This window comes from Hibiscus syriacus, unplaced genomic scaffold (assembly GCF_006381635.1).
Source record: "Hibiscus syriacus cultivar Baekdansim isolate YM2019G1 unplaced genomic scaffold, ASM638163v2 tig00113722_pilon, whole genome shotgun sequence".
Classification (NCBI taxonomy): Eukaryota; Viridiplantae; Streptophyta; class Magnoliopsida; order Malvales; family Malvaceae; genus Hibiscus; species Hibiscus syriacus.
In genome coordinates, this window is record NW_024063469.1 from 2,080,854 (window position 1) to 2,097,125 (window position 16,272).

The 16,272-nt window shown below is 36.7% G+C and overlaps 1 protein-coding gene across 2 annotated transcripts; it reads right to left on the reverse strand.

Moving 5' to 3' along the window:
- Positions 1 to 7,092: 7,092 nt before the first annotated feature.
- LOC120187070 lies at positions 7,093 to 12,453 on the reverse strand. 2 transcript variants are annotated; one of them, XM_039190866.1, is made up of 2 exons: positions 12,061 to 12,453; positions 7,093 to 7,516 (listed from the first exon to the last, which is right to left on the reverse strand). In XM_039190866.1, the coding sequence occupies exons 1-2, from the start codon at positions 12,243 to 12,245 to the stop codon at positions 7,324 to 7,326; spliced, it is 378 nt and encodes a 125-aa protein (XP_039046797.1). In that variant the 5' UTR covers positions 12,246 to 12,453; the 3' UTR covers positions 7,093 to 7,323. The 2 variants fall into 2 exon arrangements, with proteins under 2 accessions (XP_039046797.1, XP_039046798.1); XM_039190867.1 differs by lacking the exon at positions 7,093 to 7,516 and adding an exon at positions 11,193 to 11,686.
- Between the last annotated feature and the right edge of the window lie 3,819 nt (positions 12,454 to 16,272).

The following is a 16,272-nucleotide window of genomic DNA, read 5'->3' on the forward strand; positions in this document are numbered from 1 at the left end:
GTACCGTATGCATCAGCAGTGGGAAGTTTAATGTTCGCTATGATATGCACAAGACCAGACATTGCACAAGCAGTGGGAGTGGTTAGTCGATACATGGCGAATCTAGGCAAAGAGCATTGAAATACAATAAAGAGGATCCTGAGATACATCAAAGGGACCTCAAATGTTGCATTATATTACGGAGGATCAAACTTATTAATCAATGGGTATGTAGATTGTGACTATCCTTGATTGTCAAGGTGAGTTTTGATGGCTCCTATATTATCAAGTATAACTTCTCTCGATTTACCAAGGAGAAAACAATGATAATTCTCTCTTGATAAAAAGGAGAAAACAACTCTCAAGAAACTCTCTAAATTCTCTAGTATTGTAAGAAAGCTAGAATGCTTTCAAATTATCAGTTGCGATTTTGCTCTATCTGATAGTCGTCTTCCGCAACAATTGCAACCCAACCAGACAAGCTAGAGTCTCAACATAGAACGCATTCAAAGCATAATGAACAGGATTTGAACAAGCAGCAAGAATCTAACCCAGGGAATCCCGAATAACACAACCAATACCACCCCCAACCTAGTTCACGAATATAGGAGCCATCAAAACTCACCTTGACGATCCTTGATTGTGGTGGAGCCCAGACAGGAGGAAAAGGATTTGTAACTGAATCCAGAACCAACATGACTGAAGAAAGATCTGAGTGATACTTGATAACATAACCATGAATGTCTACATCATATCTAATAACCCTCTCATGAAAGTGGCAATTTCGAGCTCCTTACAATGCCCACAATAACATCGTGATCTTTTGGAAATCTGTTGCAGAGAAATGGGGTAGCAAAGTCAACACTCAATCCTAAAAAATAGACGGAGAACCCCGAAGAAGAGAACCCCACCCGAAAAGCTCCCAACTACGATGTTAAGAAATTCCCCGTGGAAAAGTACTTTGCCTTTAGAACACGACATACAAGAGAGCTTGGTTCATGTAAAAATTTCCAACATTGCTTGAACATAAAAGCTCTATTAAACACTTGTAGATCACGTATTCCTAAGCAACATATGTCCTTTGGTAACCTAAGATCAAGCAAGCCAAGCCAATGGATAGTTCGCCAACCTCCGTCAGATCGCCACCAAAATTTTGTAATTACAACATTTAAATCCTTGCAAAGTGAGGCAGGCAGTGCGTATAGACTCATCTGGTAAGTTGGAAGGGACTGGAGAACAGCTTTTATTAGCACCAATGTACCCCCTTTAGACAGATTCCGAACTGATGAACTTGTGATCCAAGACAATATGGATTCCTTCAGAAAACGGAATGTGATGTGATCCGATTCAGCGTCACAAATGGACTTGCATCTCCAACCTTTCTCAATATTCAAAGGGGGATTTTTCTTAACTTAATCTTTCTTTATACCATAGTTATGATAATAGCTTATATACATTATAATTATAGTTATGATGATGATATTATGAATGTATGAAGTTATTGTTATGAACCACATATTTATATCTTATATTACTTAGATTATAAATGCTTTCTTTTGAAGGTACATGTTCGGCCACATCATGGGAGCTGATTTAAAGCTAGAATTGGAATCAATAAGCTAGGAAATCTTACATAGGATGACTCGGGAGATCATGAAGAACAAATGGTGAAAAGTTGCTAGCTGACCCCCGAGCTCATAGCTCACTTGAGCTAGACTTTTGAGCTAGCTAGAGACTTCATTTCAGCTGGAGAGTTGCAACATCATCTTCACCACATAGAGCGCTACAAATATGGTCTAGGTCGAATTTTATGAATTCGTACCTTTTCCGCGAAGAGTTGTCATTCCGAGAAGTGCCTTTTCACAAGGAGATGTCCTATGACTTGTACACATGTCCTTCATCTGTGGCCAGCTCAACTTCAGCTCAAACTCATGGGAAGTAGCTCAAATGATGAAAGGTTATTTCACACAAATGTGACCTTTCATAATTAGTTGCTACCCCATTGGTGCCATGTCACCTAGACACATGTTTGATGCCAAGTCACGCCTAAGTTGTTCATCTTCACGCCATGGAGGAGTCCACGCCTTAAGCATTCTACACCATCCATGTGAGTGCCACATGACCAGCCACCCATGTGCTTTGCATGTGAATGAAATAGGTGCCAAAATGAAGAGGCTTCTCTCTATTCGGCCTAAACATCATCATACTTCAAGTTGGCGCCAAGATGAAGAGATATGGGAACCATTCGGCCAAAGACATCTCCCCTCATCCAAGCATCATTTATTTTCGTTTTAAGACATGTACTTTGCCGAAAAGGCATGTATTTATTCGGCCAAGCCTTTACAAATCTATAAATAGGCTTTGGCATTCATTTGTAAACTCAGCCCTTTGATATTAAAAATCCTTTGTGAGATTATTCTCTCTTCAAGTTCTTTTTAGAACCATATCGATTAAGCAAGCCTTTTCTAAAGCTTGTGGCGTCATTCCCTCATTGATACTTCTGGTTCCTAGTTCTTAAAACTTATAAAAAACGGGTCTTTGCTCCTTTATAGCATTTGTTCCTTCTTAGTTTTATAAGATACTATCTATTCATCACCACCTTCCATCACCATTTTCACGCCTATAACATCACCATAGTCCATCACTTTCACGCCAACTCTACCACCATTCCAATAACATTTCATCACTATTAAATCATCCTTCATTCATAAACAAGGCATACTTCATCACCACCATTGGAGGCCGAAGTCAACATCACTTGAAGGAGATTTATTCAACACTTCCGCAGCCCATCTTGATAACATTCCTTTCCATTTTTATTCTTTCCAATTCCATTCACTTTTAATTTCTTAATTATCATATTAATTAAACAATTCTTTTTTTGTGTGCAGATTACTTTCAATCCAAGGTGTAGCATTTGGTGTCTCTCCTAGATCGGGAAACAACAAGGTTGCCAACTTCTCCATTATTGAAGAAGCCTGGTTAGCCTTACATCAGAATGTGACTCAACGATTACGACCCACAACATATGGGAACCCAAGGTAGCGTTCAAAGTCCGAAGCAATACACACACCAAAAGAACTTGCAAGATAAACTCGGCAATCAACATGAGTGTTGGCACTAAAGAAAATCTTTGATTTACAGAAGTTTATCCACTGTCCGGTACATGCCTCAAAGCACCGAAGGATTGACGTAAGGATGAGACATCAGCATAAGTGGCCCTTCCAAGTATGAGACAGTCATAAGCAAATAAAAGATACTAAAAAGATGGACCACCCCGAGAGATACAAATGCCGGAAAAAACACCAGTAACTTTGGCTTGACGTAATAGAGACGAGAGCCCCTCCATGCAAAATAAGAACAAATACGGAGATATGGGATCACCCTGAAGATGCGCACAATGGGGAGTAATCACTTCAGAAAGTTGGCCATTTACTCGAACCCGATACTGAAAAGAACGTTCACGCTTCATTAACAAATTCACCCAATTTTCATGAAAACCAAATTTGAGCAGAACATGTTTAAGAAAATTCCAACCAACCCGATCATAAGCCTTACTCATATCAAGTTTGAGTGCAAAAATACCTTTACGACCCGAGCGACGACACCGAAAAGTATGTAAAGTTTCGGTAGCCAGGCAGACATTGTCTGTGATTAAACGGCCTGGTATTGAAGCACTCTGACTTTCATCAATACACAACCCCAGCACATTTTTAAATTTGTTCACAATCACTCGGGAAATAATCTATAGAGCACATTACAGAGACTGATAGGTCGGTAATCTTGCACTGTCTTTGCTTCAGAAATTTTTGGTATGAGGACTATGGTGGTGTCATTTATGGACGAGAGTTCAGTTTGTCCATGTAAAACATCCAAACAGACCTAGTAATCTCATCACCCACATCTCCCAAAAAGTCTGATAAAACGATGCGTGAAATCTATATGGTCCCGGAGCTTTAAGCGGAGCAAGTTGGAACACTGTTGCCCTCCCCTCATTAGCGGTTAAAACCCTCTGAAGGTCAGTATTTTGTGCCAATGTAATACAAGGGATTATGCCTGCAAGAACAGATTGGCTGTTAGACAGCGGAGCGCCTCCAAACAAATCATCAAAGTACGAATGGAATGCACTCAGTAAACCCTCCTGCGAAGAGATGGTTGTGCCATTCGAATCAAGCAGCGAACAAATTGTATTACGATGCTGCCAGATCAAAGCCGAAGCATGAAAATAAGCGGTATTACGGTTGTCCAAGCGCAACTAATATACTCAGCCCCTCCGACACCAATAGATCTCCTCTTTTTCCCACAAAAAGTTAAGTTTAGACTGACACTCATGAATGTGTTCCAGAACTGAAGTCGAAGGTGACATAGTCCACAACATGGTAAGGTGGCGTGTCAGGGACTGAATCTCCTGATTCTGTTCAAGGTTTCGGTTTTTACTCGACTGCCTAAGAGACTCTCCCAAATGTGCAAGTCGGCCAGTTAAAGACAAACTGGACGTCTCCCAAGATGACTTTACAAGCTGAACAAAATCTGATTCACGCGTGTTATTAGCATCATAGCGAAATGTAGTGAAGTTAGGACCCGCTCGATGTGAGAGAGCCGAACCCATGATATCCAGAAAAATAGGGCAGTGATCGAAAACTGGAGCATTCAGGTGGGTCACTTTCGCCAATGAAAACATGGTCTGCCAAGCAGAATTTCCAACCGCCCTATCCAAGTGTGCGCGAATGTTCGTCTGGGAAGTTCGGCCACGCTCCCATGTATACCAAAGTCTGGTAAACCCAAGATCATCTAAACCACAGTCGCTCAAACAAGAACGAAAACCATTCATTTGACGTTCACTCCGCAAAGCAGTGCCAGACTTTTCATGGGTCCACATAATCTCGTTAGAGTCGCCTACAAATAACCAAGGAAGCGACATCACCAGGGATAAGTGACGGATCAAAGACCATGACTGTGGTCTAGAAGCAGTTATTGGATCCCCGTAAAACCCAGTCAGACGCCAAGGCTGTGAGCCTTGAACCAGCATATCTATATGCCATAGCGAAAAAGATTGTAAAGGAAGGTCTAAGTCATACTGCCAGAACATTGACAATCCTCCTCAGGATCCATCGGCACTAACCGCAAAACACTGATGCATATAGATACGATAGCGTAACTCCCAAACACGAGATTCATGTAACTTCGTTTCAATCAGGAATATTAACTGGGGATCTTTAGCTTTGACCAGACGCACAAGGCACCGAACTGACCGATGGTTCCTAGGCCCCTAGCAGTTCCAAACTAGTAGCCTCATAATGTCTGGCATGACTGTGTGCCAGTCACCGTCGGATCAGGAGTAGTAGAAGACAAAGTCAAACGCCTTTGAGATTTAAACTTGCGCACCTTATGCTGATGAGAAGAAGTAGATGCAGACTTTCTTTTCATCAGACTAGACAGAAATATTTTCCTTCTCCGCAGAAATGGCCGCCACACCCAACGGAATAACATCAGAGCTCGGATTATCTAAACCAGTCTGCGTGGCGGAAGACGAGGACAGAGAACGCCTCCAAGCCTGGCACATATTTGACACCGCACGTTTCATCGGGGATGCTCGTAACTAGTCACCCCCGACAGGTTGATCAGAGTCAGTAATAGACGCAACTGTAGTGTCACAGGCATATTCAGTGTGGCCAAGAACACCACAAGAGTAACAGAAGTCTGGAAGGCATTTATACCTAAGAAGGCCTTTGAGAACCCGACCATCAGGAGCACGGTAAGTGATAAATCGTAGCAACTTGCGCGTAACTTCTATCTCAATGCGCATCCGAAGAAACTGCCCCCAACCAACCCCAATGAGAGCTTCATCAATCGACTGTAGATTTCCTAAACGAGCCCCAATAGTTTCCGCAAAAGAACGATTGCAACAGATCAAAGGAATACCATAAAGTCAGACCCAAACTGAGACCACTGAAAACTGGTAATCCACAGGTCGAAGGTTTGCATTAAATGGGGCAAAGAGTACCAGATGCTTATCAAATGACCAAAGACCACCCTCCTCCACTCGTAGTCTTTCACGGCTAGAACGGAACTTGATCACCGAAATGATATCATCTAAAGGATCAATTGCGGTAGATTTTGATAACTTGCACATATTTGAAAGCGTTCGGATCATACGAGGAGAAAGTAGTTTCATAACTACCCAATGGGAAGAATCAACCGCTGCCAAGGATGAATTGCTCCCCGTCTTCCAAGGAATGATCTTTTTCGTTCTAGTAAAAACTCCAAGGAGAAAGAAAGAAATTTCTTTACCACCACATCTTCCAAGCCAGCTGGATTCAAATCCAACTTTCGGCAAGTGGTAGACTGCAAAATGGCCTCAGGAATGATCTTTTTCTTTCTAGTATAAACTCTAAGTTGATTAGGAAATTGTACATTCTGAGGAACAGTTTTATATGTGTTTGTACATTCTGAGGAACAATTTTAGGAGGTGAAAAAACTGACGGTGTTAGTAAAGGGGCAGCAACAAGAGTAAGAGAGTGAACAGGAGTATGTTTAGAAGATGCAGTGGGCAAATCATCTGAAGTATAGAAGAAAAAAAGAATGGATGCACTTGCTGAGGTCCAAATTCTATCCAAGTCTCCCCTGAATTGGAGCCTCGAAAAAAATAAGGATCCTGTTCAAAAAACGTGACATCCATGGAAATAAAAAGTTTCTTAGTAGGAGGGTAGTAACACTTGTAGCCCTTTCGAAGTGAAGAATAACCCACAAAAACACACTTTAGAGCTCTAGGATCCAATTTAGACTTAAAAGGATCCAAACTTTTAACAAAAACAATACAACTAAAGATCCGAAGAGGTAAAATAGAAGAAAGCAGTTTGAAAGAAGGAAAACTCTCCAAGAAAACATCTCTAGGTGTTCGAAACTTAAGAATCTTACTAGGCATACGATTGATCAGATAAATGGCAGTTAATATGGCCTCTCCCCAGAAATATTTTGGCATATTCCCATAAAATAACAAGGATCGAGTTACCTCCAATAAATGTCAATTTTTCCACTCTGTAATTTTGTTCTATTGTGGTGTATCCACACAGGTGCTAATTTGAACAATACCTTTTTTTTTTAAATATCACCCAAAGCACTAGCAAAAAATTCTCCCCCATTATCAGACTGAAATATTTTAATGTGATTCTGAAATTGAGTTTCAACCATAGTATAAAACCGTTCAAAAATAGACATAGTTTCAGATTTATCCTTTATTAGGTAAGTCCATATTGTTCTGCTATGATCATTAATAAAGGAAACAAACCATCTACACCCATTAATATTCTTCACTCCAGAGGGCCCTCAAATGTCATTGTAGACTTAAGCAAACGGGTGTGATGTTTTATAAGGAGATGGGAGATAAGAGGATTTTGTTTGCTTAGCAAGTGGATAAACATGACATTTAAATAACTGCGATTTTTTATAAATAAACAAATGAGAAATGAGTGCCATAAAGAAGATAGAGCCCATTGTACAATCTAGCATCACAAATCGTCTTCCTCGAATCCAGTGCCTGCAAAATACAACCACTATCGGTAAACCGTGAGCAACAGTACAAATCCTTAGAGAGTTTAATCATAGACAACAAATTATCAGCAAGATTGGGTACGAAAAGGACATCCCTAAGCATAATATCCTTACTAAGAATAACAGAACCAGAACCTTTAAAAGGAGATAACGACCCGTCGACAGTTTTAATAGACTGCTTAGAGCAAGATGGTGCAAACGTAGACATTAATGTTTTGTTATCAGTCATATGGTCAGAGGCCCCTGAGTCAATAATACATGCTGGATCATCTTGATTTGCTAAAAAGGCAGTAGGAAAGAAACCTTGTTGTGTACCTTCTGCTTCTGTCGGAACCACATTGGCCTTACGAGAGTCTCCCATGCTACAAAACATCTTTTGGAGGACAACAATATGTTCCTGTGAGAAAACACCATTGCTCACAGGGTTGACGATCTTGGAGTGGGATTCGCGAGGTGTCCGCAGGGAAGAAGGCTTCTATTGTTTACCATGAAGTTTCCAGCACTGCTACTTCTAATGTCCAACTTTCTTGCAAAAATCACAAACAAGTCGGCCTTTTTTAGTCCGAGATGAAGAAGAAGGCTGAGTAACCAAGGCAAATTCTCAGCGATAGGAACCGAAGGCAGCATGAAGGATCTCCTACTCTCTTCTCTCCTGACTTCTACAAAGACTTCCCAAATGGAAAGAGCATGTTTAGTTCCAAGGATTTGTTGTTTCACGGTATCCCAGACAACGATCAGGCCGTTAAGAAATTGAAAAACGCTTCTATGTGCTTGTATCTGTTTATACATGGTTGCATCCTTGGGAGTTTCCCAATTAGGAACCGCATACAGATCAAGCTGCTACAATAGAACAAACCAAGAACGAAAAAATTCAATAACACGCAAGCCATCCTACTTTAAATTTGATGCCTTACTCTCAATATCGAACAACTCAAAGGTGTTGTCTGTACTAGAATACGTCTTCCGAACAACTTTTCATATATTTGCAGCGGTTTCGTAGAGAAGATAATTGGTACCAATGTCATGAGACATGGTGTTAACCAACCAAGACACCTCGCCATTCTCACGTACCCACTTCTCAAAAAATGGGTTTGTTGAATAAGGCTTCGTAATCTCCCCGGAGATATAGCCAAGTTTCCCCCGTCCAATAAGGAAAATCTTGACTGATTGAGACTACGAAAGGTAGTTATGGTGTACAAAATGTTGGCAGATGACTGCTATGCTAGAGAGCTCTGGGAAATCACCGACAGTTTGAAAGGAATCTGCCGATGAGTTAGCGCCAGAAGATTCAGAAGGGAAAACCATCGATCCTGATGGAGAGATTGATCCCTAGACTGATACCATGTGGAAACTCATGAGAATAGTGTGTCCTTCTATATCTTGTAGATAAACTACAAAGTCTATTTAAAGACTTAGAGTACAAGTGTTTAACTACTACTAGGAGTTATTTAAATAGACAAACCTTATCTTCTATTATCAAGAGATAAGATTTTATCTCTATCACTAATTTTAAATAAACTCTAATATTTACAACAGTAAAAACTCACATATCTCTTAGAAACATTGCAAGTGAGTCTTTTCTCTTTCATCCTCTCGCTTGCCTAAGGTGACTTTAAATGCACTTAACTTCTACTTTTCTCTTTGTAGGAACTCTTCAAAGTGACTTTAGGACACAGCTTGTTTGCTATTGTCAATGGAAGGCGTGTGGAGGACCCTAGATCAATGGCATCAGATTTAACTGGTAATTCACTTTTAGGGCTTGAGATAGCTACCAACTGTGATATTATTGGGATTGCATTAGCCAATTTGATTGTAAGTCCTAATCCTTATCATCAAGTTGTATAAAGATTTCTTTCCTACATATGAAATAAACTAATTAAAAACCATTTGCAGAGGCTCCACTGGAAACGTGCTTCAAGATCAAATCAAGGAATGATGCTGACCTCTCCTCTTAGGCATGTTCATAATGCCAGAGAGAAAACTAACATGATCGATAAATCCAATGTCCCTTTGTTGCGCCCGCAAGATCTTAGGTAAATTATGATTATTTTTATGATTAGTAGCATAACTTTCTTCCCAAAGTTTGCCTTTCTACAGCATTTGTTTTCTTTAGCTGCCACTCAACAATTTCATTATGCATTTGAAGCTGAATGAATGTCTAATATAGTAAAGGCCATGCTCTGCAACTTTGGTTTACTTTTTGTATTTTTCTCACATTCTTCTCATTATAACTGTAAACTCTGTTTCTCTTTTGCGTTGTTGCTTGGTAGTGGGATAAGGCCTTTTTTCCACTTAATGTTCGACTGGTAAGGAGCTGCAGTATTGGAGATCGATCATTGGCAAACTTTTTACTGTCGAGAACTATTAATCCTTGTGCGTTTTGTAGAGAATACAGTTCTTTATGATAGGCTGATCTGAATTGATTATGCGAAATCAGAATCTAATTGTATTTTAAACATATTTCCCTTTATATACATTTTCACACTGACAATGTTAATGCCTTATTAATTTGGTAGGGATTTGATTTGTGGTGCTAAGCACTTCTAAGAGTTGCTCTTAAAATTGGTTTCCAGTGATACCATTTAAACTACATAACATGTTTGCTTCATGCGGATGAGATTGGTCTTTTTTTCGAGTTTATTCTCAGTACTTCCTGTTGTATTGGCCTAAGGTCAGTTTATACTATGCAAGCATCTTCATAAATGGTATCCTAAATGAGACGAATTTTTTCGCAGGCTGGCTATTGTTGGTAATGTTCAATCCCACATAGTATTAAAAACACTATTGGGAATAATATTTAAGGCTTGGTTTTCCCACTTCCTTGTTGAGTGATAGAGAACAAGGGGGACTCTCGCGCGCCGTCCGTCTCGGCTCGGGTCGTGGTCGTGGCCGTGGTCGTGATAATACGTGTCTTCGACACGTCCGCGCGGATACTATATTTTTAGAAAAATTTCTCTTTGAAAGAAACACATGGAAAAATGTGAAAGATTTCAACTAATATTTATAGGCTGCTGATGACTGTTTAATTTCAAATGATAACAGCTGGTTTATGAGAAATTAAACAGTTTTTCCTAAATTAAATCAAAACGTTAAGATGTTTGTACAGAGGAGACAAGCTGTTAATATCAGGAGTTACAAGAGTTATTTGATTTAATTCCATGGGTTACATGATATAATTTCGGGAGTTATAACAACTAAACAATGATGCAATGAACCTGGACTATTTTTGAGTCAGGTTCATCTAGACGATTCAACTGTTACAAAAGAAGAGATTTAATCCTGAAATTTTATGGACGATTTTAACTCTATTTCTAACCTATAAATAGATGGTTATATTCAGCTTCTCAATTTACTCTCAAATATTCACAATTAACTTACAAAAGTGTTTTCTACAATTCTCTCTGTGAGTTCTCTCTAAGTGCTTTCCGATCAAAGAACAATACCACCAGCAGTCCAATCCGGTTTCGGGTGTACGGAATTCGGAGCGACCGTGTTAACCTCGGGGGACGGTCCGCCTACTGCAGCGATTACACACATCGGGGCGAATTCGTTTCTAAGACAGTAGTTTTTACCACGAAACGGTTTACGAATTTGTTCCTTTTAATTACTGTTTATATTTCAGTCAATGCTAACGGTGTAGTTTTGCAGTTCATATATCTAACGGCTATCATGGCTTCGGAAAGATTGTTGAGTCTGCAGCCACATAATTGGGCGCTGACGAGAGATCATGGCATGATGCTGTATTATAACAGGTATGAATTCCGAAAATTCTTTGGTTTTTTTTTTTAAAGAGGGTTTGGGTAATGATGGATGGAACTAAATTTGATAACTAAAATAATGTCGGGAATATGGCAAGGCAATGCAAGAGCTTAGCATTTGCATGGCCTTTGCTCCGGAAGAAGAGGCTGAGATTCTCGAACCATTTGTCGAGAAGTTGCATTTAATCCGGCTGAACCGTCATGGATGTCATTGGGACATGCAGGTCGACTGACAGCTCCTTGAGTGTTGTACATAACCGACCTTCTCTCCTCTATGTAGTTTAGTGGATGAACTCCGAAATATAGAATTATGGATAGGAGATGTAGGCAAATCCCAAGTTGAGTTTGTCTTGAACACACTCCAAACAAGGGAAACTGTACGTCTCCCCTTCATTTTCCTGTTCCTCATAACAAATTATTAGTCGAAATGGCCACATTTTATGGTGCTCCTATATTATAATTCCACTATTGTTCTTTGAACGGGAAGCTTATGCAAACTAATAAAAACAGGGATAAAGTACATCTAAGTCCATCAATTATCAGTTCCTATTTTTCTAAGTTATAATTTAATCACTTAATTAAAATATTATCACAGAGATCTCACTACTAGTCATATATTAGTCATGGTTGATATAATAACAATTTTAGCCCCTAAAATTTATACATCTAATTTAAAACAATTTAATTTTTCTTATTCATTTTTTTATCACACTGATTTTCTTTCTTAAATTACTTCTTTCATAAATATTTAATTACTTTTCTGGTATAATACCTGTAATCACCATTTTTATCTTGACAGCAACTCCACCACATCAGTATTCCAGCAGCTTCCAGCAACAACAGATGTTCCCCCTCCATCCAATAACTTACAGCAAGCAACCCAGCTGTCCCTCTACACTCCAGTAGCTTCCGACAACTCCACCCGTGGCCTCCTAAGCACCATCCACGTCCCAACATCCTTATCAGCAAATCAGAAAACAACAACAAATATTATATATATATATATTTACATGTAAACTGGGGCTATAAAACCCCCTAGAACAGTATGTAAAATTGAGGGAGGAATCAAGAATAATACAAAGAAAATCAGAAACAAAAATACAACAAAGATTATTTTTACATTTGGTCTTTATTTTTCAGTTTGGTATTTCATATTTTATTTTTTTCAAAATAAAAAAAATCAGTAAGAAAAAAAACAGAAATATAAAAGAACGATTTTACGTCGTTCATAGTTCTTCGTCGGAGTCTAGGTCGCCGAAGAAACATCGGTTGAAGAATCAGAGAAAGGCTTGAGATTTTCAATCTCGTTTTTGGTAGTTTAATCCCAAATCGAGATTTAAAAATTTTTTTAGGATAAATTTTAGGTTTGGGTTTTGTGTGGGGATGATTGGAGGAGTATTCGACCACCGATTTACGGTGGCCGGCGGCGAGATGTTACTTGGGTTGCTCGGCCGGTTGTGAAAGAGGAAGAAAGGAGAAGCTTTGGCTTCTCTCGGTTGAGAGAAAAGAAGAAGAAAATAAAAGTGGCTAGGTTACCCAAAAAGAGAGAAATAATACATATATATATCTTAGGTTTTGGGTAAAATATCTTTAGGTCCTCTTAGCTTAACCATATTTTATATTTTAGCCATTAGTTTTAGGGTTAAATCAAATTTAAGTCCCTGGTGAGTTTTGCGTTTTAATAAATAGGGGATTTAATTTATTTTTGGGGTAAATCATGCTAAAGTCTCTGGACTCTTAGCGTGTTTTATATTTAAATCACTTTTAAGTGGGTTAATCATTCATAAGCCATTCTAGTTTAGACGTTTTTTATTTTGGTCATCGATATTCTTTCTTTATTTTATTTCGATATTTGTATGTTAATTTCTCTTTTATTTTATTTTATTTTAGTCATTAATTAATTTTGTTGTTATTTTATTTATGAATATGATGCTATAGTTTTAATTTTATTTATTTTAGTCACTCGTATCATACTTTTAATTATTTTAATTTTAATTTTGTTCTTGTATTTTATTTTATTATATTTTAGTCCTTAATATATATATGCTTATATGTTTAAGGTAAACATCCATTTAAGTCCCTTATAATTTTAACTATTATTATTTTAGTCCTGAATATTTTATTATGGCTAATTCACACTCTTAATGGTTATATTACATAATATTTATAACTATGTCAATTAATTGTTTATATTTTATAATTTTGACCATAAGTTTTATATATTTTGCAATTTAATTTTATAAGTTTAATTTCTTTTATTTTAAATCATTATTTATTTGCAATATTATTTTATTATTACTTTTATATTTTAATTATAGCTTTAATTATTATTTTATTATTATTTTTATCTTAATCATATAAATATCTATATATATTTATATTTATTTAAATAATAAAATTTATTTAATATCAAAGAAAAGTGCAGTCTTAAAGCAACTAGATGTCCTATTCTAGTATTTTAAATAAATATCTTACTTATAAAAACCAGAAAATACATATTGTTTTATTTTAATTATTTTAATATTTATATTTTTTTAATATTAAGAAATGGGCTGTCTTAAAGCACCTAGAAGTCATTTTTTGATATTCTTAAATAAATAAATATCCTATTTTTATAAATTATATATACTAATTTATTTTAATTATTTTTATAGAAATGTTTATTAATATTTATTTATTTTTTAATATTAAGAAAGGAGCTGTCTTAAAACACCTAGAAGCCCTTTTCTGATATTTCTAAGTAAATAAATATCTTATTTATAAAAATAAAAAATATATATATTAATATATTTTCTTAAAATTATATTAATAAATTTGAAATAACAGGGTTATAAATTAAATTAAATATATTGTTGAATTTCCAATAATAGAGGCAACTTATAATTAATGAGTATTAATTTTGGGCGTTATAGGAGTGCTAATCCTTCCCTAAACGTAATCGACCACGAATCTTTTTTTACTAAAATTTTTTGTTATACGCATATTAGTTTTATCTTTTAAATTATGTTTTATTCAAAACTATTTTAAGAGATTGTTTTTAGGTATTTGACCTATCTAACCCAAAAAGGTCAATGACGACTCCTATAACATTTTTTTTAAATCAAAATCATTTACTTATTCATTTTATTTTTCTGCCAAGTAAAAAATTCATACCCGGGCGAAAACCGGTTACGACAATACCATTTTAACAAATAGAAAGTAATTATCTAACTGGTTCTTTAATCCGATTGTATCGTTCTGTATAGTAGCATTCTTTACTAAATTGATAAATTTTAATACCAGATTGATGAATTTTTAAATATGAAGAATTAAACTTATTGGATTATTTTAATTTAAGACTAATTTAATAGAATGTATAAGTTTTAGGGACTAAAATTAATATTATATCAATTAGTTTGTTTCGTTTTTTTATTGAAGAAATGATTTGTTTGTAACAATTTTTTTAATTGAGTGATTAAATTGTAATTTTAAGGGCAAAAAGTTATCTGTTTGTACCCGAATCAATAATATTATATCAATTAGAATGGATGGATGATCAAGCAACATTTATTCATCAAGTTGGTTAGTTGATGGTGTTCAATCTCCAGTTATCTCCTCCAAGACTGAGCTTTTCCTTTTGCCTACAGAACCTATTCTGGCTTAAGGTACGGTACTTGTGCATTTTAACATGGGTAAAAATGGAGAGATTTGACCTGCTTGTTTAATTAATCATGATAATCGAGTATTAATATTGTGCCAGCCAAACTAGATTAGGTAGCCAAAAGTTACATTTCTCTATCTTATTCTTTTGTTAGCCTTAGCTAGGGGTAAACTGATTGATTGGGACGCGGCAATCAAAGCTGTACACAGAAACTTGAGCAGCTCTTTACTCTTCTATGGCAGTCCCTGATTAACTTGACTTTTCTGCTGTTCTAAGATTACAAGGGATAAACATGAATTTCTTCTTCTTCTTCTTCTTAGGATGCAATTAAACCCAAAAATAAACTGTTTAAAGGTTCAATTTATCTGTAACAAATGCAGCTAGGTATCTTTATCCAATGTTTTAAAAACCTTGTAACTTCATCTGCTATGGTGTTTGCAGTATACACTATAACAATGACCACACATGTACATATATATCTTCTAATTTATTGAATGATCCAACTGAGCCTGAGAGGAAAGAATAAATTTGTTCTGTGTTCTACAGCTTTTTTAGATCTGGTGACGGAGGAAATGTGACGGCGAGGAACATAAGAGTGTGGGGAAGTAGATCTGGTGACCGTGGCCGGAGACCGGAGTTTGTTGAAGGTGGTAATGCGGAGAGAAAGGAAGAAGAAAAGGCGTCCATCACTGTAAATATTGGAATTGTGAACAAACAATGCATGCTTTTGCTGGAATCTATCATGCTAAATATAGACACACAACGTAAAGGGCAATACAAAGATATTGTGAGTTAAATGATTTAATTTTGGGGATATAATTATTTATAATTGAATCAAAATTTTATCTATCAGTATTTTGATGCGAGTGAATCATATAATGTAAAACACCCGCCCAAGCCGCTGCTCCACACTCCAATAACATCTTTAGAAATTGGATGATGTGATGCGATGGAGAAACCAAAAATCTAGTAATAAATTTATAATTTGGATGTGTTAAATTGATTTAAATTAATTAATTAATTAAACACCTAAAATCACTTAATAGAAGAAAAGTGTAATATTTATATAACTATCAATCAAATAAAGCATCATCAACAACGTGTTATCATATATACATTGTTGATTACCATAAACAAAATATAATGGTGAGTGATTGATGATAGTCTAATGGCAAGAGTGTAAATAGTTGAGGCCACAACATACATGGATGGATCACTCTGATATCCCCGAACACCGGGCATAGAGGAGGCATACCTCAAGTGTATCCAAAGCGAGCAACTAAAAAATAAATCTCTCCTTAACCACAGTTTCATCCGACATAAATATCTGAAAACTAACGGAAT

What these genes read in the sequence shown, in the direction of transcription:
- LOC120187070 (XM_039190866.1), bottom strand. Translation starts at nt 12,245, where the DNA reads ATGTTGGGACGTGGATGGTGCTTAGGAGGCCACGGGTGGAGTTGTCGG. An exon ending in GATAAAAATGGTGATTACAG is followed by an intron (nt 7,517 to 12,060) that starts GTATTATACCAG and finishes TGTATTTTGCAG; the next exon opens with GCACTGGATTCGAGGAAGAC.